Source organism: Miscanthus floridulus, chromosome 9 (genome assembly GCF_019320115.1).
Source record: "Miscanthus floridulus cultivar M001 chromosome 9, ASM1932011v1, whole genome shotgun sequence".
NCBI lineage: Eukaryota > Viridiplantae > Streptophyta > Magnoliopsida > Poales > Poaceae > Miscanthus > Miscanthus floridulus.
In genome coordinates, this window is record NC_089588.1 from 10,133,365 (window position 1) to 10,156,745 (window position 23,381).

General features: G+C 46.7%; 1 protein-coding gene across 1 annotated transcript; it reads right to left on the reverse strand.

The window, feature by feature from the left end:
- Window positions 1-1,416: 1,416 nt before the first annotated feature.
- LOC136483386 (clathrin heavy chain 1-like) lies at window positions 1,417-22,322 on the reverse strand. Its single transcript, XM_066480437.1, has 29 exons — window positions 22,098-22,322; window positions 21,806-22,010; window positions 20,885-20,973; window positions 20,575-20,781; window positions 20,208-20,306; window positions 20,001-20,109; window positions 19,704-19,783; window positions 19,370-19,597; window positions 19,223-19,288; window positions 7,818-7,934; window positions 7,246-7,443; window positions 7,016-7,132; window positions 6,863-6,922; window positions 6,660-6,746; window positions 6,437-6,520; window positions 6,209-6,343; window positions 6,069-6,131; window positions 5,892-5,996; window positions 5,676-5,788; window positions 5,320-5,572; window positions 5,087-5,223; window positions 4,719-4,997; window positions 3,607-4,609; window positions 3,012-3,497; window positions 2,745-2,915; window positions 2,479-2,664; window positions 2,217-2,339; window positions 2,022-2,132; window positions 1,417-1,924 (listed from the first exon to the last, which is right to left on the reverse strand). The coding sequence occupies exons 1-29, from the start codon at window positions 22,140-22,142 to the stop codon at window positions 1,772-1,774; spliced, it is 5,109 nt and encodes a 1,702-aa protein (XP_066336534.1). The 5' UTR covers window positions 22,143-22,322; the 3' UTR covers window positions 1,417-1,771.
- Between the last annotated feature and the right edge of the window lie 1,059 nt (window positions 22,323-23,381).

Consider the following 23,381-nt stretch of genomic DNA (forward strand, 5'->3'; position numbering starts at 1 on the left):
AATTTTCAAGTTAGTCCGATTTACCATGATGGCACATTGGCAAAATCACCATCCAAACTACCCAAGGTGCTAAAACAGTAGTTTTTAACATTGAGAGGGTAAATAACTGGTTTTGTAGTTCAGGAACAAAATCGGACAACATCTGTAATAGAGAGAGGTAAGTTGGACTTTTCCCGAAAACCAACGCTGCATGCGCAGCTCAAGCACATGCGATTACGTGACTACCGCCGGACTGCCGGAGTCAGGAGTAGATCGTGACCTGGCGGTCGAAGTCACGTAATCGCATGTGCTTGAGCTGCGCATGCAAACCCGCAATCGTAATCCAATATCCAAACTTAGTTTGCACACTAAGCACATGCAAACCCGCGATCGAGTAAGTCCAGTCCGATGAAATCCACAAGGAAATGATCTGATTGGACACTGGATTATCTATATCCAAACTAAGGCAAGTACAAGTATCTATCAAATAGGACAGTGCTAGGGTCCGACGTGGCGCGGAGTCGTCTGCGGACCGGAGGAAAAAATTCACATTACCTCCCTCAACTTTTGCAAAAGTTTGTTTTTCTTCCCTGAACTCTAAAATCAGGTAAACCATCTCCCTGAACTTTTAAAACCGTTCGTTTTGCCTCCCTGACCGGTTATAAGCAGTTTTCAAAGACGGTTTTGTCTTTTTCTTTTTTATTTATTTCGGCTGAAACTTTGAAAAAACACAGTAAATCAAAAAAAAAATTCTAAAATAGAAAATCTAATTTTGTTGGACTCCACGTGAGTAGATCTACACAATGAACATATAATACGGTATGCTTTAGTACAAATTTTTTGCTGTAGCTTTAGATCTATGATTTTCTATAATTAATTCATAGCTGCAGTTTTTATGGTTCAATTATGGCGAAATTTTTATGAAAAACTAATTATTGTATACTTGAACTGTAGTAAAATCTCTTCCTCATTAGATCATGTTTATCTTAGCTATATATTTATTTAGGTGTATGCTTATAACCGGTACGAATGGTTTTAAAAGTTCAGGTTGGTGGTTTATCCGGTTTTAGAGCTCAATGAGGAAAAACAGACTTTCGCAAAAGTTAGGGAGATAACGTGGACTTTTTTCAAAAAAAAAAAATCCGTCCGCACCCGGTCTGGGAACTGGGCCGATTTCAGTTTGCTTTTTGGGCTTTGGACTATTTCGTTGTATCTGTGCCAAGTACGTACTAGAGGAAAATATAAATAAGCCATGTAGTCGAACAAAGCATAAGAGAAAAAAACATAAATAAGCCATTTAGTAGAGGAAAACTAAAAAGAACATCACATTAATACTATTTAAGCAACCTAAAATCGACCATACAACGTCTCATTTACTAATTTTCATGTTTTAATTATTGTCATACACATAATCACAATGGCTTCGCACCCACCCCACAACTTCAAAAATACACATACTAACAATTGAGATCAACAGGTCGTAACATACATCTGTTTGTCCTTAAATGTTTCTACAAGTATTAATACAACCGAAATGTGTCTACAAAGATTTTATCACACTATACAAATGGTACCAGCTTTCAACAGCTCATGCTCAACCAACCTAATCATCCTCATCCTAATCCCATCGTAGGGTATAACAAGTTGCAATCCTCAAACTCTGGCTAAGATTTCACTAGCCAAAAATTTCCTGGTACCATAAAGAATATTAACTCCAAACTGTAATCATCTACAACTCCAAAGAAGTTCCACTTTTGCTTACACTAGGAACATAGCTCTCTGCAAAAACAGCTCAATAGCTTCCCATCGGTGGCATCCCGAATGCTGGCATCGGACCAGGGCCCATCGGAGGCATGCCCATCCCACCCATCGGAGGTGGAGGACCACCCATGCCAGGCATTGGCGGAGCGGGCAAAGCAAGAGGAAGCAGTTGCGCATACATGTTCTGCACAGCACAACGGAATGCAACTTGTCATGTCAATGCCTCAGCTTGAGATGATTGATGATTACACAAATAAAACTTGTGAGCAGTTTTAGGTTACCTGCTGAGCCACAAGATCTTTCTCCTCTTTCTCTTTGGCTCTTTCTTCCTTCTGCGACTCAATTTTGTCCTTCACTAAATCATCCACCTTGCTAGTGTATTCACGGATGAACTGCACACGCAGCACGGATGTTAGTTACTATAGTAAACTGTATGTAAATAAACATCAGCAAAGAAATGGACCGAAATAAGTTACCTGCAACAGGTATGGGAAGGCAAAGTCCAATATGTTGTTCATCCATGCAAGCTCAAGAGCGACATCCGGCCGGATCAAGTCGTAGCAAATGAAGAGGCAGGAAGCAAAGCATTCTTTCTTGCCCTGCGTTACATGATTGTATGTGTTTACTAATCAGAATGCAATGCCAAGCAGACAGACTAAGCCTTTTGGTGTATATAGTATTGAATTAGCTTATCACTAGTCTCATATCATCAATCAATAGAATGGGTTTGAACCAAACCTGCTCAATGAAATAGACAAGCAAGTCCTCTGACAGTTCACGGTCACCAGATTGTGAGCATGTCTCCATGCAATCCTTGTACATGTTGTCTTTCTTGGATAGAGCAATGGATTGCTTCCACCTGCCAGCCTTCTTGTAAATGTAGGCAGCAATCCTCCTCATCTCCAGCAATTCATGCTTCTCAAGCTGCTCAAGAAATGAACACAAGTGATTAAATTAAAAGAAGTAACAATAAGCATTTGCACGATTATCTGCCTCTTTTTTACCTTCTGGGCAAGACCTATCTGGTCAAAGTTGTCATGCATGTCAACTGATTCACGGAGTCTCTCATAGTCTTCCTCTTCAACATAAAGCTCATTCAAGGCTTCATTCACAGCAGAGACATTGTTACTCTGAACTGCAACCATATATGGTTTCACAAGATGCAATTGACCAGCCTGTCCAAAGAGCAGCAAGACAGTCAGATTTTTGGGAAGGAACTTGAAAGAGATGTGAAGTGCACAAAGGAAATCAATTTTCATTCAGATGCAAACCTTGCGCATTATGTCTACAACTCTGGTATGATCTAACCGAAGTGCAAGCACATTTAACATATCATTGATGAGATCAGGATGCTCTTGCAAATAGAAGTGAACTGCCTTGTAATATAGCTCAACATTTGCAACTTTAACACAAACATCCTTGAACTGCATATGATCCCATGCATCTGGAGAGTGGTTCATAACTGTGGTGGCAGCATTGTCAAATTCATCATACTGTATGTACAGGTCCGTAAGTTCTTTCCAGTGCTGCTGTTCATCACAAGCTCGAATAAGCTTCGGAATATTGAGACGGGTGGAGAAAAGTTTGATGTGCTCCATAAGCTTCTCAGAGCGGTATCTAGCATATAGAACTCCCAATTCTGTGAAGATGCCCATGTGTGCACGTTCAAGTCCAAGACCACTCTCCATGAGAGCAATAAGCTCACTGAAGCATCCTCTGTTCTGGTAGTATTCACTGACTTCTTCCAAGTCATCAACCTAAACAAAAATACAAAAGCAGGTATGTCAGAAAGAACTAGATCATAGAAGCTTTGTTATAAAGCAGAGACTAGAAAAAATTATCAAGTATGCGCTCCTACTTGTATACCTGAACAATAATATTGAGACCACAAATTTGTGCAAGACGGAACTCCTCGGCGTCAACACAAGCAAAGCAGACCTCCTTCCATGTTTTAGCACTGTTAGCCTTGCGAGCAGCATCCACAGCACCTTGGAACTGCTTCAGCTTAACCAGGGTAACAGCCAGCTTAGCCCAGTTTGAGATGAAAGCATATATGATCTTTGCAGCTTCATATAGTTCTTCATCATATAGACGGTCACCAACATTTTGAAGGTTGGCAACATTTGGCATAAGTATGAACTCTTCAATGTCACTGAGTCTGTCAATCTTAGCATATGCAAAGATGAGTTCTCCATCGACTTTGGGTTCCCGTGCCTTTTGCCTTACCATCAGAAGGTACTTCACTAAATCATTGTACACATTTGCTTCCTCAGCAGCACGGATGACATCAAGGAAGTGTGCTGCATCATCTGCGCGAATGAAGGACTCGATTGCTTCACTGACCAGACCTTCACGTAACTGGGCTTTGGCAACCTGGCTCCAGACAGCATCTTCTTCAACACGGAAGGCAAACTCTTCAGCCCTTTCTATGCTTCGGATGTTATCTAAGAGAACATTGACAGCCTGCACATTCAAGTTGAACTTCTTGAATATAGCAAAAGCCTCCTCATACAGTTGTGCCTCGACAGCAACTTCTCCAACAGCAGGCCCATCAAAGTTGTCTAGTCTGTTAACATAGTCCATGACTCTGGGTGGATCCGCCTTGATGGCAGTCAAGATGAGTAGGTTCTGCAGGTTGAAGTTTCCACTGAATGCAGAATTCTGAAGAACAATCTTTTCAAGAAGCTCAATCAATTCGTGAGGAAGGTCAGCTGTCATGAATGCCTTAACAGCAGCAGAGACTTGCTCAGGGCTCTTGCTTTCAGGCAATGCGGTCGAAACCACTTGGTCAATGAGTTGCCTTCTATATTCATTGTCAGGCTGAAGAACTTTATCCCACAGATCACCATCCATTCTCTCAACCACATATCTGAAATTTCAAATTTATGTGACATGAACATGTAAGCCATTGCTCAATATATATAGAGGATTGGAACAAACACAAGGCATCAGTAACAAGAACAAAAATAATTATATACCTGGCTTGTAGCTTGAACAACGAGTTTTTGTTAGTGACACTAATAAGCTCATCGTCACATTGCCCACGTCTATAAGCAACAACAGCAAGTGTAGGATCTCGCTTTTCACAGTATTTGCCCACAACACGAGAATCATAAAATGGGTTGGTAGTAAGGAAATGCTCAGGGTTATTGTTGCTGTCGATGATGATTTTCCCAAGAGCATTGTGGACATGCACATCTTGGCTACCCTCACTCACTAGATGCTCCAAGAATTGAGTAAGCAACCGTAGGCGGTTCCTGATTCACATATTCAAAAGGATGTGATTCACTTAAAAAGGGAATGTGAAACTTGTCACTTTGCAGACTAGAGGAATGAGAATTCAAACCTCTTCTCGCATTCATCAACTAGTGGCTCAACAGGAAGGAGAGAACGAACAGAGAGAATCAAACCCTTGATGAAATCTTCTGGGCATTCATCATCTAGAAGTTGCCCAACTACCAAGGGAGCATTACCAGGATTCACCTGCATACAAGACAAAAAGAAACAATCAAATGCATGCTCGACATACCAGATGAAGAATGACGCCCAAAATAACAGTGAGTTCAAAGATGTACATACTTTTTGTACATAGCCCTCAATATACCGAAGCATATTGTTTGTATATAGATAGTGAGTCAGATCTGGAACAAATCCAAAGCGGTCACAAACATTAATCAGTGGACGGGCATCAGGTAGCTTTGCTTCCATCAAAAAGTTCTTTGTCTTCTCAGCATCATAGAAATTAGACTCTCTGGTTACACGTTCAACTTCTTTGATCTGTCCAGTTCTTGCAGCTGCTTCTATGTATTTGAAATGGATATCTGGATCCTCACTATTGGATGTAAAGAAATTTAATATCAATGCATGCCATGTTAAGAAATTTAATATTAAGGTATGCCACGTTAAAAAAAAATACCAACATCAGGAGTAACTACCTGGAGCTCAAATAGGATCCCAAGAAAAAGTAGAGGCCCTCATAAGATTTGAATTGCTCAAATAATTTTATGCAAGCATCAACTCCTAATTGTTCAGAGTATTCTTTCACAGCCTACAGATGTGCCACAGGTTTGATGAAAGTTATAAACCTGGAACAAGGGGGGGAAAGCAGTAGGGTGGAATAAAAAATGTTTACAGGAACAGAGCAATATTACCTGCACAACAATCTGAAGATTTCCCCTCAGATTGACCAGTAGAAGGTCCTTCATGCACTCTAGTGCCCACTCCCTTGAAAGGGTGCCAAAGAACTCAACAAGTGCCTGTGCAAGGAAGTTGTTAATAGACAAGAAAATAACAGATACATTTCAAGAACACAACTGAACACCACAAACCTGGGGCTCGATGGCATGGGTATTTACAATGACACGCTTGATATCAGGCAACTCTGAATAATGCTGCAACAGAAAATACGATGTTAGTTTAACAGAGGTGAAGAGAAGAGATCAGCCAAAACAATGCAAAGGTTACTGACCTGGAGGGCACGCAAGTACAATCCAGCCTTTTCACACAGCTGAGCAATACGAGGGCGGTCATAATGACTGAACATGCCATTCGCAAGAATGGCATCTGCAACATTTGGGTAAGTCACTAAGTTGATCTCCAAAACCTACATCATAATCCAGCAGAGGCCATTGAGTAGTTAAGCAGCATGCAGGTCTAAGGCTAATGTTCATATTGAAATGAACAAACAGAAACTAACCTTGGTTTGAAGAAAAGCATGCTCTGGCAAGTTTGGCTTCAGAACATCCAGCAGAAAAGCTGTTGCCTCCCGTATCATATTTCTCTGTTAACAGAAGGATGTAAGCCAAAGCAAGAAACCAAATTACAAAGACTAAAAACACTGTAGGGAGAGTTGCTAGACACAAAGAATTTATATACTACTACAGCAAAGAAATTATATATGCTAATACCACAAAATATACCTGAAGGAAGAGATCAGTGATAGTGTTATAGTCTACTGGACAACCTCCCTCCATTTGTGACATCATGAGTGCAAAGTTGACAGCTCCCTGGTCAAGAAGATACAAATTGACAATGAAGCAAGAATTTCTAAGATAAAAGAAACCTGTACCAACCAAATGAAATGTCTCATATGAAGCCCAAGTTTGCTTAAATAACCAATTACCTGTGGATCTGTACGCAAAATGGTCTGCAGGAGGAAGAGATAATCTGGCGTATATCCAACCTGGAAAATAAAAGTTCAAGGTCAATGGTACATTTCAAAGCTCAACTCAGGTATAAGTAAAGAAGGACACTAACAAAACGAAAACAAATGTACCTGCTTTGAATATATAAGTATCTTATCAAACTCCCTCCTTTCAGCAAAAGCAGCAACAACTTTAGGGGTTGCCCTGGCCTTTATGTATATTTTCAGTGCAAGATCATTGTCCACAGTCTATACATCAAAGAATACAAGAAATGATTAGCGACAACCAAGGCAAATGAACGTAATTTGGCAAAGTACAGTAAAATCAATAATCAATAAAAACAGCATAGGACCCATCTTACCTTGACGAGATCTCCCAGTTCTTCACTGCACTCCAGCTTGTCTTCAGCCAACCAGTTCTCCACAAGATTCTTTTTGTTCTGATTGACAACAAGTCGAGATAGCTCAAGAGACTCAAAGGCATTGAGCTTCCCTCGAGTTAGCAATGTGCCAAAGTACTGCAAGAGTGGGGGTGTTTGTCCAACTTGCACAGGAACACTCTGCAATTTCAAGAAACATAAGAATCACTCAATCAAACAAAGGAACCTATAGACTGAATGTTGATTAAATGTACATGAATCCTGACAGCAGGAGTGCATGTGAGAAAAATAACTATAGTACTTATCATCTGCATAAAATTAGTAAAAAACTGAGGAATGACCAGACCATCAAAGGTTTATCTTCCAAAATACACAAAGTGACAAAAGTAGAGTTTAATCAACAAAACCCCATGATTTTATCAAGATTCTATCACCGTAGTTAAATTTTCACCGAATTCACTATGGTTTACGAAGACATGCAGAGGTGGGACATTAGAAGGAGGTCCATGAACCTCAACAGCTTCATATGTCAAACTGAAATACCAGAAGCTCACCTGAAATTTCGCAACGGTCTCAGGTGTCCTCAAGAGGCCCTGAGGAGACTCTGCAGCCAGCTCAGCTGCTTCCTTGTATTTTGTTTGCGCAAACAGTTCCTGGAACCTTTGCACAACCTGCAGTACAATTCAGAATTTCATGAAATCCTATTCAATATTAGCGCATATAAGTTTAACTACACATAGTCTGCAGGGATAATGATGCAAGCGATTTGGGAATGAGAACTGGTTTGTGTATGAAAATTAGTTTCTGTTAAGAGCTCATCAACACCTAACACATGATTTTGAAGCTCAAATTTTTCTGGAGGTACTTTACAGGTGATAGAAAAAGTCAGTTGTGTGTGCATTTTTAAATCCCTTGGTGTGTACATGAATATAGCTCTTTGGTATCACTAAAGTACAAGTGGCATAAGCAATAACTGCTCCTGCGGCAGTTTCATAGACAGAAAAATCCCTAATATAACAAGCTCTAGGTGGAAAATGGTACCATATCAGCCAAAGTATGTGGCGTCAAACTATAAACAAATCTGACACTGAAAGAGAACTGATCAATCATACAATTTGACTAAAATATGGCATTCAAATAAATTAGTGTCTGGAGATTGACTGGACTCCTTTACTTTATTAGTTTTACTAATTTTTGCCTTGCCGCACATAATTATTATAAACCAATCAATTGGGCCTTGTTCCTCCTGATCTCTCAAGAGAATTAGGGTCACATGGTTCAGTGATATAAAAAGGAATAGTACTGTATGTAGTTAATAAGTCCTGCTTCCTAAGCACTTCCTAGATAACTATGCTAGTTAATTACAGTCATTAAAGACCTTGGGCAGCCCAAGAGGTGTGTACGGCTGCCAAGGCACCTATCTGATTAGCTATGCTCTAGTGAGCTGTTTGTAATCAATGCAATGTCTATCTCTATATATAATCAAGGAGACGGCCTGGGGTTTGTGGTTGTTCAGGCTAATCAAGTCTGTGTTACCTCCAACATTTGGTATCAGAGATAGGTTAGACACCAGAGAGCCACGAGGCCAACTCCTCACCTTCTCCACCCCATGTCGACCTCTGCTGAGCGCGCTGCCAGGCTCAAGGCCAAGGGAACCGGCGATGGAGAGCTGGGCGACTCCTCCGGCCGTGCCGCGCGCTTGAAGGCTGCAGAGGAAGCAGCAGCGCTGGCAGTCCAGGCAGCAAAGCAGGCGGCGGCTGCTGCAGAGGCGGCAGCAAGGACGGCGCAGGAGCTGCGGGCCGAAATTGCTGCTGAGAAGGGAGAAGAAGAGGATGCAGAGGAGGAAGAGGAGGCGGAGAGCAGGAATCGGGGGCTGCGGACTCCGTCGCGAGACAGGAGGCGCTCGCAGTCACCACTGCAGGACCGGAGGCGCGGCCGCGGCGGCGGTCGCTACTGTTGGAGGTAACAGAGAAATAATCAGCCAGGGCAACTCTCCCAGGCGACTGCATTGCAATATATATAGGATAAGTACTGCATTGATTACATACAGCTCACTAGAGCTTTAACTAGACAGAATAGCTGCCTGGGTACCCACACAACTCTTGGGCTACCCAAGGACTTAATGACATAGATTAACTAAAAACTTAAATACACTAAATGTGCCTGGGAAGCAGGGCTTACAGCTACAGTTCTCCCCCTAAGACCTGCTTCAACCCTTCTTGATCTGCTTGATGCCAATTCTGCTTCTCATATCTTCAAGCTTGGCCTTGCCCAAAGCCTTAGTGAGAATGTCTGCCAATTGATCAGCTGTAGGGATGTACTCAGTCCTGATGCTGCCTTCTTCAATACAATCCCTGATAAAATGTTGCTTAACTCTGATATGTTTGCTCCTGTCATGGAAGACAGGGTTCTTAGCAAGTGCAATTGCAGACTTGTTGTCAACCCTCAGTTCCACAGTCTCCACCTTTCTTCCCAACAAATCAGCCAACAATCTTGACAGCCACAGGGCTTGTGTTGCTGCTGAAGTCATAGCCACATATTCAGCCTCACAACTAGACAAAGCCACCACCCTCTGCTTGATAGATTGCCAGCTGACCAAGCTGTTGCCAAAGAAGAACAGACAACCTGTTGTGCTTTTGCTGGAGTCAATATCACCGGCTAGGTCTGAATCACAGTAGCCCACAAACCTAGCAGAATTTGGGGCTCTTTTGAACTGCAGACCATAGTCCAATGTTCCAGCCAAGTACCTCAGCACCCTCTTGACTGCTTGCTGGTGCTCAGTGGTCGGTTTCTCCAAGAATCTGCTCACATAGCCCACTGAGAAAGCCAAATCAGGCCTGGTATGAACCAGGTATCTCAAGCTTCCAACCAGCCTCCTATACTGAGTTGGATCCACCTCCTTGGCAGTGCTATGCTTGCTGAGCTTCAGGCGCTCTTCCATTGGTGTAGCTGCTGGATTGCAATCAGACATGCCTCCCAGTTCTAGGATTTTCTTGGCATAGTGAGTCTGCCTCATGGTGGTCCCATTCTTGCCTTGCTGCACTTCAATGCCAAGGTAGAAACTGAGCAAACCCAAGTCACTCATCTCAAAGGTGGATTTCATCCTTTCCTTGAAAGCCTTTACTTCATCTTTGACTGCTCCAGTGATGATCAGATCATCAACATAGACCCCAACCAGCAACACTAAGCCCTCTGAACCTTTCCTGTAAATTGCTGCTTCATGTTTGCTCTGTTTGAACCCCATTTCCTTCAGAGTAGAGTCCAACTTAGCGTTCCACGCCCTGGGTGCCTGCTTCAGCCCATACAAAGCTTTGTGCAGGCGATATACCTTGCTTTCTTCCCCAGGAATAGCAAAACCAGGTGGCTGCTGGACATATACTTCTTCCTTGAGCTCTCCATTTAGAAAAGCTGACTTGACATCCATATGATGAACAGTCCATCCTTCCTGGGCAGCTAGAGCAAGCAGCAGTCTCACTGATTCTATGCGCGCAACAGGAGCGAACACATCCTCATAATCAACACCCTCTTGCTGCACAAACCCACGAGCAACAAGCCGAGCCTTGTGCTTGATCACATCTCCTTTCTCATCTTTCTTCAGCTTGTAGACCCATTTTAGAGAAATTGGCCGATGGCCAGCTCGGGGAGACACAAGCTCCCAGGTGCCATTGCGCTCAACAGCGCGCAGCTCCTCTTTCATTGCTGCCTGCCATGCAGGATCATCTTTTGCCTCTGCATAAGAAATGGGTTCCCCAGAGTGAGTGAGGTGGAGCTCTGCGAACAAGCGCTGCGCCGGCGGCGGAACTTCCTGTTCCCCGCCCAATATGCCATCTATGGTACGATAGCGCAGCTGCTCGTCGTTGTGATAAGTGTCCAGCCGTTCCTCATCATCTTCCAAGGGAGTCACGTGCTCCACTTGTGGGCTGGCTGGAGCTGGTGGTGGTGAAGGCGTTCTGGATGTCTCAGACACCTCTTCTCCTGCATCAAGCACCGATTCTGCTGCTGGGAAAGCTTCAGGTGAGGCAGAATGGGGCTGAGGAGATGAGTGTGACTGCACTGAACCTCCAGCTCCAGGGACTTCTTCCTCCCAAGGAAATTCCACCACAAAATCACTATCAGCTGCCCCAGACGTACCTGCTGCTGGTGATGTCCAATCCCAACCTCTTCCTTCATCAAAAACCACATCTCGGCTGACACGTACACGCTGAGATGCTGGATCAAAAACTCGATAGGCTTTGGCTCCTTCAGCATAGCCAATAAATACTCCAGCTTCACCACGATCATCAAGTTTCCTGAGCTGAGACAAACGGCGAGTATATGCCACACAACCAAACACCTTCAGATGACCAACAGTGGGTGCTCGGCCATGCCATGCTTCATAGGGAGTGACATCACCTAGAGCCTTGGTTGGTGACCGATTCAGAATATGCACAGCAGTCATCACTGCCTCCCCCCAAAACTTGGCTGGCATCTGGTGCTGCTTGAGTAAGGCGCGTGCCATGGCCACCACGGTTTGATTTCTACGCTCCACCACGCCATTCTGCTGTGGTGAATGAGCACTGTAATGCCTTTTGACTCCTTCATTGGCACAATAAGCAGCAAATTCTGCAGCAGTAAACTCTCCTCCATTATCTGTGCGCAGAACTTTCAGTTTACGCCCACTCTCCACCTCTGCAGCAGCCTTCACCTTCTTGATAGCATCTACTGCAGCATCCTTAGATGACAGCAGCACTGCCCACATGAATCGTGTGGCATCATCTACAAGCAGCAGAATATAGCGATTACCTGCCGAAGTTGCTGGTGTAACTGGCCCACAGAGATCACCATGCACCAATTCAAGGTGATCCTGAGCACGATATGTTGCTGCAGCAGGAAATGATCGCCTCCTCTGTTTGGTAGTGACACAAGTGTCACACACTTGCTCAACATGATCGATCTTTGGCATCCCTCTTGCCATTTCCTCCTTGCCAAGCCTCCGCAGGGCCTCAAAATTCAGATGCCCAAAACGCTCATGCCATTGCCACGCCTCCTCATCCCTGCGCGCAGCAAGACACACTGGCTGTGCTGTCTTCATATGCAGTACATACAGCCGGTTCGCGCCACGCCTCACCTTGGCCAGTAGGCGACCGCTGCTGCGTTCCCAAATCCGCAGTACTCCATCATCAATCACCACCTTTGAGCCATTCTCATCAAGTTGACCGAGGCTCATGATCGAGTTCTTCAACGCCGGAATGAAATAAACTCCATGAAGAACACGATGCTCACCAGTCTTTGCTTCAAAAACAATTGAGCCAACGCCCTTGATTTCCACCTTGGACGCGTCCCCGAACCGAACCGTGCCTCGAACGTCCGTGTTCAGGTCTGAAAACAGGTCACGCCGCCCAGTCATGTGGTGTGTTGCGCCTGAATCAAGGTACCAGCCGCCAGCCATCTCTTCATCATCTGCTCCCAGATAAGCACGCGCACGTGGCTCAAAGAACTCAACGCGCTGCGCTGTATAATTGAGCTCCGGCGTGCTCTGTTCCATCTCAATGAGGCCGTGAGACAGAAACAGAGCTGCATCTTCCTCACATTCAGCAAACTGGGCACGCCCTTCATGTCCTCCTTGCTGCCCAGCTTGGTTACCGCCGCCACGGCCTCCTCCACGGTTTCCGCCGCCGCGTCCACCACGATTTCCTCCCCCGCCGCCGCGCTCTGTTCCATCACGGCGCGGCTGGGGACATTCACGCGCCCAATGCCCTTCCTGATGGCAGTTGAGGCACGTGTTGGGGCCAACACGGCCGGCGCCATTTCCTTCTCCACGTCCGCCGCCACGGCCAGCACCTCTGCCCCGTCCACGTCCACCTCCGCGGCTGCGTCCTCCGCCACCGCCGCGCTGGTTCTTGAAACCAGAACCGCCAGCTTCTTCTGCGCCTTTCTTCTCCTTCCTCAAACGCGCACGCCACTGCTCCTCAGTGTACAGCAGCTTGCCGTTGATGGACACCGGCTCTGTCACAGCTTGCGCTTCACGGTCATCCACTGCCTTGAGCCTTCCTGTCACCTCTTCAAGCGTGAGCGCCTCGAAGTCGAGGAACTGCTCAATGGCGACGACGATCTGCGCGTACTTGGTCGGCACCGTGCGCAGAAACTTTTCCACGACACGCGCCTCATCGATGTCCCTGTCTCCATGAAGCACCAGCTGCTGGTGCAGAGTTGACAGCCGCAGGGCAAAATCCTCCACCGGCTCGCCAGGCTTGACGTCAATGTTCTCCCACTCCCGACGCAGTCGCTGCAACGTCGCTCGGCGGACCCTGTCCACACCGATACGAGTCGCAGCGATGGCATCCCATGCCTCTTTTGCCGTCGCCTTGTCGAGGAGCGGGAGCCCCAACTCCTTGGGCACAGCAGCGACGATCACCTCCAGAGCTCGCCTGTCGTCGCGAAACTGCACTGGGCCTCCTTCGACAGCTTCCCAGAGGTCGCGCGCCTGCATCCTGAGCTTCATCGTCTGGCTCCACTCATAATAATTGGTCTTGTCCAGCATTGGCCATGATGTGCCGCTGCCGGAATCGCGGTAGACCACCCTGCCTTGCGGCGACTCATAGCGACCGCCGCCACGACGCCTTCGGTCACGCAGTGGTGACTGCGAACGGCGCCTGTCCCGCGGCGGAGTCCACGGCCGCCGGTTCCTCCGGTCCTCCTCTTCTTCTTCCTCCTCCTCCTCATCTCCCTTCTCTGCTGCTATCTCCGCCCGCAGCTCCTGCGCTGTCCTGGCCGCCGCCTCCGCGGCTGCTGCAGCCTGCTGTGCCGCCTTGACAGCCAGCGCCGCCGCCTCCTCTACTGCCTTCAGGCGCGCAGCCCTGCCAGAGGGGTCGCCCAGCTCGCCCTCAGTGGCTCCCTTGGTCTTCCTAGCCCGGCGCTCAGAGGAGGTTGACGTCATGGAGAAGATGAGAAGATGAGAAGGTGTCTAACCTAGGCTCTGATACCAATTGTTTGAGGTAACAGAGAAATAATCAGCCAGGGCAACTCTCCCAGGCGACTGCATTGCAATATATATAGGATAAGTACCGCATTGATTACATACAGCTCACTAGAGCTTTAACTAGACAGAATAGCTGCCTGGGTACCCGCACAACTCTTGGGCTACCCAAGGACTTAATGACATAGATTAACTAAAAACTTAAATACACTAAATGTGCCTGGGAAGCAGGGCTTACAGCTACAGCTACGAATCACCGCACGGCAGAGTGGTGTACCGCGACTCCGGTAGCAGCACATCGTGGCCGATGCTGGACAAGTCGAACTACTACGAGTGGAGTCAGACCATGAAGTTGAGGATGCAGGCGCGCGATCTCTGGGACGCCATCGAGGGCGGCCCTGTCCAGTTTCGCGATGACAGGCGTGCACTGGAGGTGATTGTCGGGGCCGTGCCCAAGGAGATGGGCATCCCACTCCTCGACAAGGCTACGGCGAAGGAGGCGTGGGACGCCATCGCTGCGACTCGCATCGGCGTGGACCGGGTCCGTCGAGCAACGCTGCAGCGCCTACGCCGCGATTGGGAGAACATCGGCGTCAACCCCGGCGAGCAAGTGGAGGATTTCGCCCTGCGTCTGTCAACTCTGCACCAGCAGCTTGTCATTCATGGTGACAAGGACATCACTGAGGAGCGTGTGGTGGAGAAGTTTCTGCGCACGGTGCCAGCCAAGTACGAGCAGATTGTTGTCGCCATTGAGCAGTTCCTCGACTTGGCGCTCACTCTTGAGGAGGTGACTGGAAGGCTCAAGGCGGTGGATAATCGCGAGGAACAAGCGCTGACCAAGCCGGTGGCCATCAACGGCAAGCTGCTGTACACCGAGGAGCAGTGGAGAGCGCGCTGGAGGAAGGAGAAGAAGGGAGATGATGCCGGTGGTTCTGGATTCAGGAACCAGCGCGGTGGCGGTGGACGTAGCCGCGGTGGTGGACGAGGACGAGGCAGAGGCGGTGGACGTGGTGGCGGACGAAGAGATGGCAATGTTGCTGGCCGTGTCGGCCCCAACACCTGCCTCAACTGCAACCAGGAGGGCCACTGGGCACGTGAGTGTCCCCAGCCGCGCCGTGAAGATGCAGAGCGCGGCGGTGGAGGTGGAAACCGTGCTGGCCGCGACGGTGGCAATCGTGGTGGAGGTCGTGGCGGCGGAAATCAGGCTGGGCAGCGTGGCGGGAACCAAGGAAGGCATGAGGCGCGCGCCCAGTACGCCGAGTGCGATGAAGATGGCGCTCTGTTTCTGGCACATGGCTTCATTAGCCTGGAACAGAGCACGCTGGCGCACAGCTACACGGCGCAGCACGTCGAGTTCTCCGAGCCACGTGCTCGCGCCTATCTCGGCGTGGACGAAGAAGAGGTGGACAGCGGCTGGTACTTGGACTCCGGCGCGACGCATCACATGACTGGGCGCCAAGAGTTCTTTGCTGATCTGAACACTGGCGTTCGAGGAACGGTCCGGTTCGGGGACGCGTCGAAGGTAGAGATCAAGGGCGTCGGGTCTATTGTTTTCCAAGCCAAGACCGGTGAGCAGAGGGTTCTTCATGGCGTCTACTTCATTCCGGCGCTGAAGAACTCTATCCTAAGTCTGGGACAGCTTGATGAAGGAGGGTCCAAGGTTGTGATTGACGATGGCGTGCTTCGCATTTGGGACAAGAGCCATCGTCTGCTCGCCAAGGTACACAGAGGGAAGAATAGGTTGTATATTCTGCATCTTGAGGCTGCACAACCTCTCTGTCTCGCGGCACGCAAGGATGAAGAGGCGTGGCAGTGGCACGAGCGTTTCGGCCATCTGCACTTCGACGCACTCCGGCGACTCAGCAAGGAGATGGCGCGCGGGATGCCGGTGGTTGACCATGTTGAGCAGGTGTGTGACACCTGCGTTACCACCAAGCAGAGGCGGCGTTCTTTTCCGGCTGCAGCAGCATACCGTGCCCAGAATCAGCTTGAGCTGGTGCACGGTGACCTGTGCGGTCCGGTCACGCCAGCGACACCGGCGGGCAACCGTTATATCTTGCTGCTCGTCTATGACGCCACCCGCTTTATGTGGGCTGTGTTGCTGCCATCCAAGGACGCAGCAGCAGAAGCAATTAAGAAGGTCAAGGTGGCAGCAGAGGTGGAAAGCGGGCGCAAGTTGAAGGTCCTGCGCACCGACAATGGCGGCGAATTCACTGTCGCGGAGTTTACTGCATACTGCGCTGATGAAGGTATTAAACGGCATTTCAGTGCCCCTTATTCACCGCAACAGAACGGTGTTGTTGAGCTCAGGAACCAAACAGTGGTGGCCATGGCACGAGCTTTGCTCAAGCAACGCCAGATGCCCTCTCGGTTTTGGGGGGAGGCTGTGATGACGGCTGTGCACATTCTGAATCGATCCCCGACGAAGGCGCTGAAGAATGCCACTCCTTATGAGGCGTGGCACGGCCGGGCACCAACAGTCGGCCACCTCAAGGTCTTTGGCTGTGTGGCTTATACCCGGCGGCTTACTCAGCTTCGCAAGCTCGATGACCGCGGCGAGGCTGGCGTGTTTATCGGCTATGCGGAAGGGGCCAAGGCATACCGTATCTATGATCCAGTGTCCCAGCGTGTGCGTGTCAGCCGCGATGTGGTGTTCGACGAAGGCCGCGGCTGGGACTGGGCATCACCGGCAGCAGGCACACCAGAAGCAGCGAGCAGTGAGTTTACTGTTGAATTCCCATGGGCGGAGGAACTCCCTGAAGCAGGAAGTTCAGCGTCGCCTTCACTATCTCCTCCGCCACATCCTGCATCGCCTGGTTTCTCTCCGGTGAATGCAGGAGAGCCTGCAGCAGGAAGCAGAGGAGCACGCAGCGGAGGCAGAGGCGCCTGCGTCGCCCAGAACACCTACACCAGCTCCAGCAAGTCCTCAGGTTGAGTATGTGACCCCCCTGGAGGATGATGATGAAAGGGTGGATGCCTGCCACGACGATGAAGAACTCCGCTATCGGAAGATTCATGACATTATTGGTGATCAGCCAACCCCTCCGCCGGCGCAGCGGCTGTTTGCAGAACTGAATCTCACCCATTCTGGTGAGCCTACAAGCTATGAAGAAGCCAAAGATGATCCAGATTGGCAAGCAGCGATGAAGGAGGAGCTGAGATCAGTAGAGCGGAATGGGACTTGGGAACTTGTTTCTCCCTGTCCTGGTCACCGTCCAATTTCACTGAAATGGGTGTTTAAGCTGAAGAAGGATGAACATGGAGATGTAATTAGGCACAAGGCAAGACTTGTGGCCCGTGGTTTTGTGCAGCAGGAAGGAGTTGATTATGAAGATGCTTTTGCACCGGTTGCAAGGATGGAATCAGTGCGTGTTTTGCTTGCCCTAGCAGCACAAGAGGGATGGGCAGTACATCACATGGATGTGAAGTCTGCATTTTTGAATGGAGAACTCCAGGAGGAGGTTTATGTTACACAGCCTCCAGGCTTTGTAGTACCAGGAGAGGAGAAGAAAGTGTACAGGCTACACAAGGCTCTGTATGGCCTAAGACAGGCTCCTCGGGCATGGAATGCCAAGCTTGACTTGACTCTCAAGCAGATGGGTTTTGAGCAGAATGTGTATGAAGCTGCTATGTACAGGAAGGGATCAGGTGACTCCCTACTGGTAATTGGAGTCTATGTTGATGATTTGATCATCACAGGAGTCAATCAGCAGAAGATTGAAGCTTTCAAGGCAAAGATGAAGCAAACCTTTGAAATGAGTGATTTGGGTCTTCTGTCTTTCTATCTGGGAGTTGAGGTGAGACAATCAGAGGGGAGCATCACTCTGAAGCAAACCCATTATGCTAAGAAGATACTTGAGCTTGGTGGTATGGCAGGTTGTAATCCAGCCACCACACCCATGGAAGAAAGGTTGAAATTGAGCAAGGAAAGCACAGGAAAGGAAGTAAATCCAACTCAGTACAGAAGACTGGTTGGCAGCTTGAGATACCTAGTGCACACAAGACCAGATTTGGCTTTTGCTGTAGGGTATGTTAGCAGATTTCTGGAGAAGCCAACAACTGAACATCTTCAGGCTGTGAAGAGGATCTTGAGATACCTGGCTGGTACTCTAGATCATGGGCTCTGCTACACCAGAACAACAGGCAAAGCAAGGTTTGTGGGTTACAGTGATTCAGATTTGGCTAGAGATGTTGATTCAAGCAAAAGCACAACTGGATGTTTGTTCTTCCTTGGAACCAGCCTGGTCAGCTGGCAGTCTGTCAAACATAGAGTTGTTGCTCTGTCTAGCTGTGAGGCTGAATATGTGGCGATGACAACAGCTGCAACCCAAGCTTTGTGGTTGTCAAGACTGTTTGCAGATTTGTTGGGAAGAAAAGTTGAGGTGGTGGAACTCAGAGTAGACAATAAGTCTGCTCTGGCTTTGGCAAAGAATCCTGTTTTCCATGACAGGAGCAAGCATATTAGAATCAAGCATCATTTCATCAGAGATTGTGTGGAAGAAGGTAGCATCAAGACAGAGTTCATTCCCACTGCAGATCAGCTCGCTGATATACTGACTAAAGCCTTGGGCAAAACCAAGCTGGAAGAGATGAGGAGCAGGATTGGGATCAAGGAGATCAAGATTAGTTGAAGCAGGTCTTAGGGGGAGAAATGTAGTTAATAAGTCCTGCTTCCTAAGCACTTCCTAGATAACTATGCTAGTTAATTACAGTCATTAAAGACCTTGGGCAGCCCAAGAGGTGTGTACGGCTGCCAAGGCACCTATCTGATTAGCTATGCTCTAGTGAGCTGTTTGTAATCAATGCAATGTCTATCTCTATATATAATCAAGGAGACGGCCTGGGGTTTGTGGTTGTTCAGGCTAATCAAGTCTGTGTTACCTCCAACACTGTAGTTCACAGGAGACACAGACAAAAAGTGGTACAGGAAACACTAGGCAAATGAGCAAGCATCAATACAGCCAACATATGCATCCATACAAGTCATCTTCTAATGGAGCTTACCAAGTTCTCTGCACCAGGAAGATTACCTCTCTTGGCAAGATTAACAGCAAGCTCAAGGTTGTTCAGCTGCATACCAAAATTGTGTTTAAAAATAATTATTTAACAAACAGATCAGTAAATTAGATCCAGAAGTGTAAAAGACCATACCTGACCACTAACAAAAGGCACAACAGTTGCATCATTAACTGTGGCATGTAAAACCTGCCCTCTTCTGTTTATGGCATAAAATCCACCGGTAGAGGAAGATTCTGCTGTCAAGAATATAGGGTCTGGACTGATTCTATTTCTGTAAACTGCTGCAGCAGTTTCCAAGTCATATACAAACAAAAGGCCAAGCTTTGTAATTACATAGATAAGCCCATACTTTTGTGAAACCTGCAGCAAAAATGGAATAAAACATATTAGATCCATCATGTGATGTTCTTAAAAATGCAGATGTTTCCCCTACAAAGTGCACATTTTCCCCCCCTAAGATGCTCACCTGCATAGCTACAGGAAAATCATCCTGGAAATCTGGTGGGAAGAAGAGGTCAGCTTGTTTCTTAGAAAAGCCCGGTTTCCCTACAACCAAACAATCAATAAGAAAAATGGTGATATCAGTATGCTGCAACGTATTTGAAAAGAAAAAGGAAGCCCACATGAAAACAAGCAGATCAATACAAGATTTTTGAAATGTAGCACTAGCAACAACAACAACAACAACAAGAAAGCCTTTTAGTCCCAAGCAAGTTGGGGTAGGCTAAAAACAAAATCAATTTGATGATTTTTAAATACAAACCTGGCTGGGCACCCAGTTCAATAACATGCAACTTTGAAGTGATCTGTCCAGCATTAGTTGTCTTTGAGGCGAAACAGATAAGGGTTGATGGGTTCTCATTACCAACAACCTAGACAGGTTAGATAAAGAAAGGTTGCTTAATTACTAAATACTAAAAATAAAACAAGAATATAAGGCAATAAGCATCGCAAAGAACTGAAATGGTACCTTAAATGTTGCAAAAGATGCTGCATGGGCTTCAAGCGCCTGGCTACGCTGTTGATCAACAGAGAAAAGTTGCATATTTCCCTTCACCAGTTGTGGCCTCTGGTTGCAAGAAAAGGAGGGCATGCCAATATGAGAAGCACGTACGACAAAGTATTGCGTAATTACTAATTACTACCTTACAGAAACTACTTTTAGTTCAAGTTCAAAACAACTGAGTTTTACAGAGACGCCGTTTTGCAATTTGGAACAAAATCAGCACGAAAGGGGGCAACAGTAATATTTGTTTATCAACATTCATTTGACATGTAATAATCTGTCTAAATATCAGTAATGATGTAACTAGCAAAAAATTTATGTAAGAGAATACCTCAGGAGCTCCAGGTGCAATTCCAATAAGTACAAGCCACTTCTCCGCTGGGTCACATCGATAGTTGATGATCTGATTGTTTGCCAAATTAGCTGTCCTATCAAACATCTTGGTGGGCTCGGAATCACCTTCAATCGACCAGTGGTAAACAGATGTTTGTGTCACTAAACCCAACAATTTGGGAGTGATCCATTTCCAAAATACAACCTGCAGTTGAAAGTAAATATATGGAACATGTTACTTCAAGTACATCTTGTTGACAGCTAGCAAAAAGATGTCATATGCAACAATATTGGAAAGCGTTTTGTACCTGCTCTGGCATCTGGTGAGACTTTATCTTAGTCTTAGCCTCAATGTTAAATATTTGAAGGTGATCCTGTGTTGTTCCAGGTATTTGGGCTGCAAAAGTTCAGCAGATGTTTAACATTGTTTCAACTATACTCAAACTACACAGTAAGCAGCTATATATAGCTATCCAAACATTCAATGTCTGAAACAGTCATTTGATTTGCAATTGCAATTGCTAGCATCAACCTGAAGGTGGACAGGTGGTAACGAAGCATGGTATGTAAAAAGTGAAGTGACTGAACTAAAACCAATTCAATATCCAGACTAAAGTAAAGTACCCCAGCCAACAGCAATGCTGACAGGTAAGAAATCTATTTAACAAAACATGTACTCGAACATAAGTTAAACAAGCAATGCCTAGTAAGCAGGTAGAAAGGCATCAAACCATTGTGAGCAGCGACACCAGACACTAAAACAGACAAATCCTAATGGTTCCATGCTATGCTGAACTGACATGAATTTGACTCATCGCAGTGGCAACGATTATACGAATTACAGTGTATGGCATGGTTGAATTATAGCACCACCAGCATAATGTTGCCAGAGCCTTGTCCATTCTACATGACTTGCACAAGATCAGACAAACAGAGAGGTATACATAAAACTCTGTAGGCAGTTACTGCACAGATCTCAAGCAAAGGCTTGATGTCACTCGCTAGTGCAGAATTCAGATGACATAGTAAGGAACCAGAAGCTTGGATCGCTGCCCAGTTCGTACGGAGGCGACTATTCAACAAGGACTTTGACTAGTATGGGCGCAAGGGGAAATCTCATGTGGGCAGCAGCAGCTCGGTAGGGCATGATGAGATCCCGCGCAGTGGAGTGAGGCGAATGGGCTAGATCTAGGAGGTGCGGGCGGTAGGTAGAGGCAGCAAGTCCGAACCTTTGAGTGCGAGGATCCTGGTGTTGGGGTTCATGAGGGCGGAGTCGGCGGTGATGGGGCGGCGGAGCGGCTGCATGGGCATGGCCATGTCGATGATGACGACGCTGTTCTGCGGGGAGGTCTCGCGGACGCAGATGTACTTCTCCGACTCCATGGTGACGTGGGTGAAGGTGACGAACTGCGGCGCGATGCCCAGGCTGGTGAGCTGCGGAGGACAAGCAACGAATGATCAGTGAGCGGATCAGGGGAGGGAGATCTGCAGGAGAGGAGAGGGAGGTGGCGGAAGTATTACCGTGAGAGCCTCGCGCATGGCGATGGGGGCGTTGGCCGCCGCCATGGCGACGGGCGGCGGTACCTAGATCTCTCCCGGGTGGTCTGGAGCGGAAGGGGGAGAGCGCGGAGGCGGCGACGCGCGGCGCGGTGCCTCCACTATGGGGGAGAGATCTGATCTGAGGAGGGGGGACGCGACGGAACCAACCAGCACAGCCAGCGGTGCGGGGAAGGCAAAAAGGAGAGAGCATTACGTTTGAGCCATTATAAAACATGGTAATCATCTACGAGCTATTAAAAAAAGTTGAGTTGTCCTGTGAACTCTTTTATCCTCTACGGGTGTCAAACCGTGGTTGCGAAAAATCCAAAATACCCTCAGGTCTAAATATGTAATTATTTTTTTTCGACATCTTAATGACCTCAAATGAAAAAACTCAAAACTAGAAAGGTGTAGATCTCGACAATATCTATAATTTTTGTATAAAAATTATCTTTATTTAATTCTGTACAAAAAAAAATATGATTTGATATTATTAATGTCTTAGAAAAATCACATTTTTTTACGGAATCAAATGAAGATAATTTTTATAAAAATATTGTAGATCTCGACGAGATCTACAACTTTCTAGTTTTGAGTTTTTTTTATTTGAGATCATTAAGATGCTAAAAAATTAATTGCATATTTAGATCTGAGGGTATTTTTGACTTTTCACAACTGCAGTTTGACACCGTTAGAGCCAAATCTGATAGAAGTGGCGTGGAGGGCAAAAGAGTTTAGAGCAGTGGCACATGTGAGAACTCAACTTTTTTTATGACTTATGGATAATTACCAACTTTTATAACGACACACAAATAAAAGCCTCAATTTAGTTTAGGGGGCGTCATCTCCCATGTGGACATGGTGCTTTAGCTCATTACTCCTCCATTGTTCCTCTAATTTCCTCGTCCTAATTTATACTCTCACCAAGTTTCTTCGCTACCAAAGGTGAGATGTGTGGGTTTTAAAGTTTAACCACGCCCAAAACTTCCTCCTTTAACAAGGGACGGAGGGAGCTTCCTTCATCATCGAGGTTGAGTTTGCTAGAATGGTAGTATGATCAAAAACTCAATATTTGATTTCAATTCAAATCAAATCTTTAAAGTTGAGATTTATAAGACGTGGTTAGCTCTCGCCATGCTATTTTGGGTTATGTTAAATTTTGAGTCATGCTAGAATAATGTAGAGATCATATTCAAAGAGCTTGTCATGGATGGTAGAAAAGAAAAGAAAAAAATGTCAAGATATGTCACCCTTTTTACCACTAGT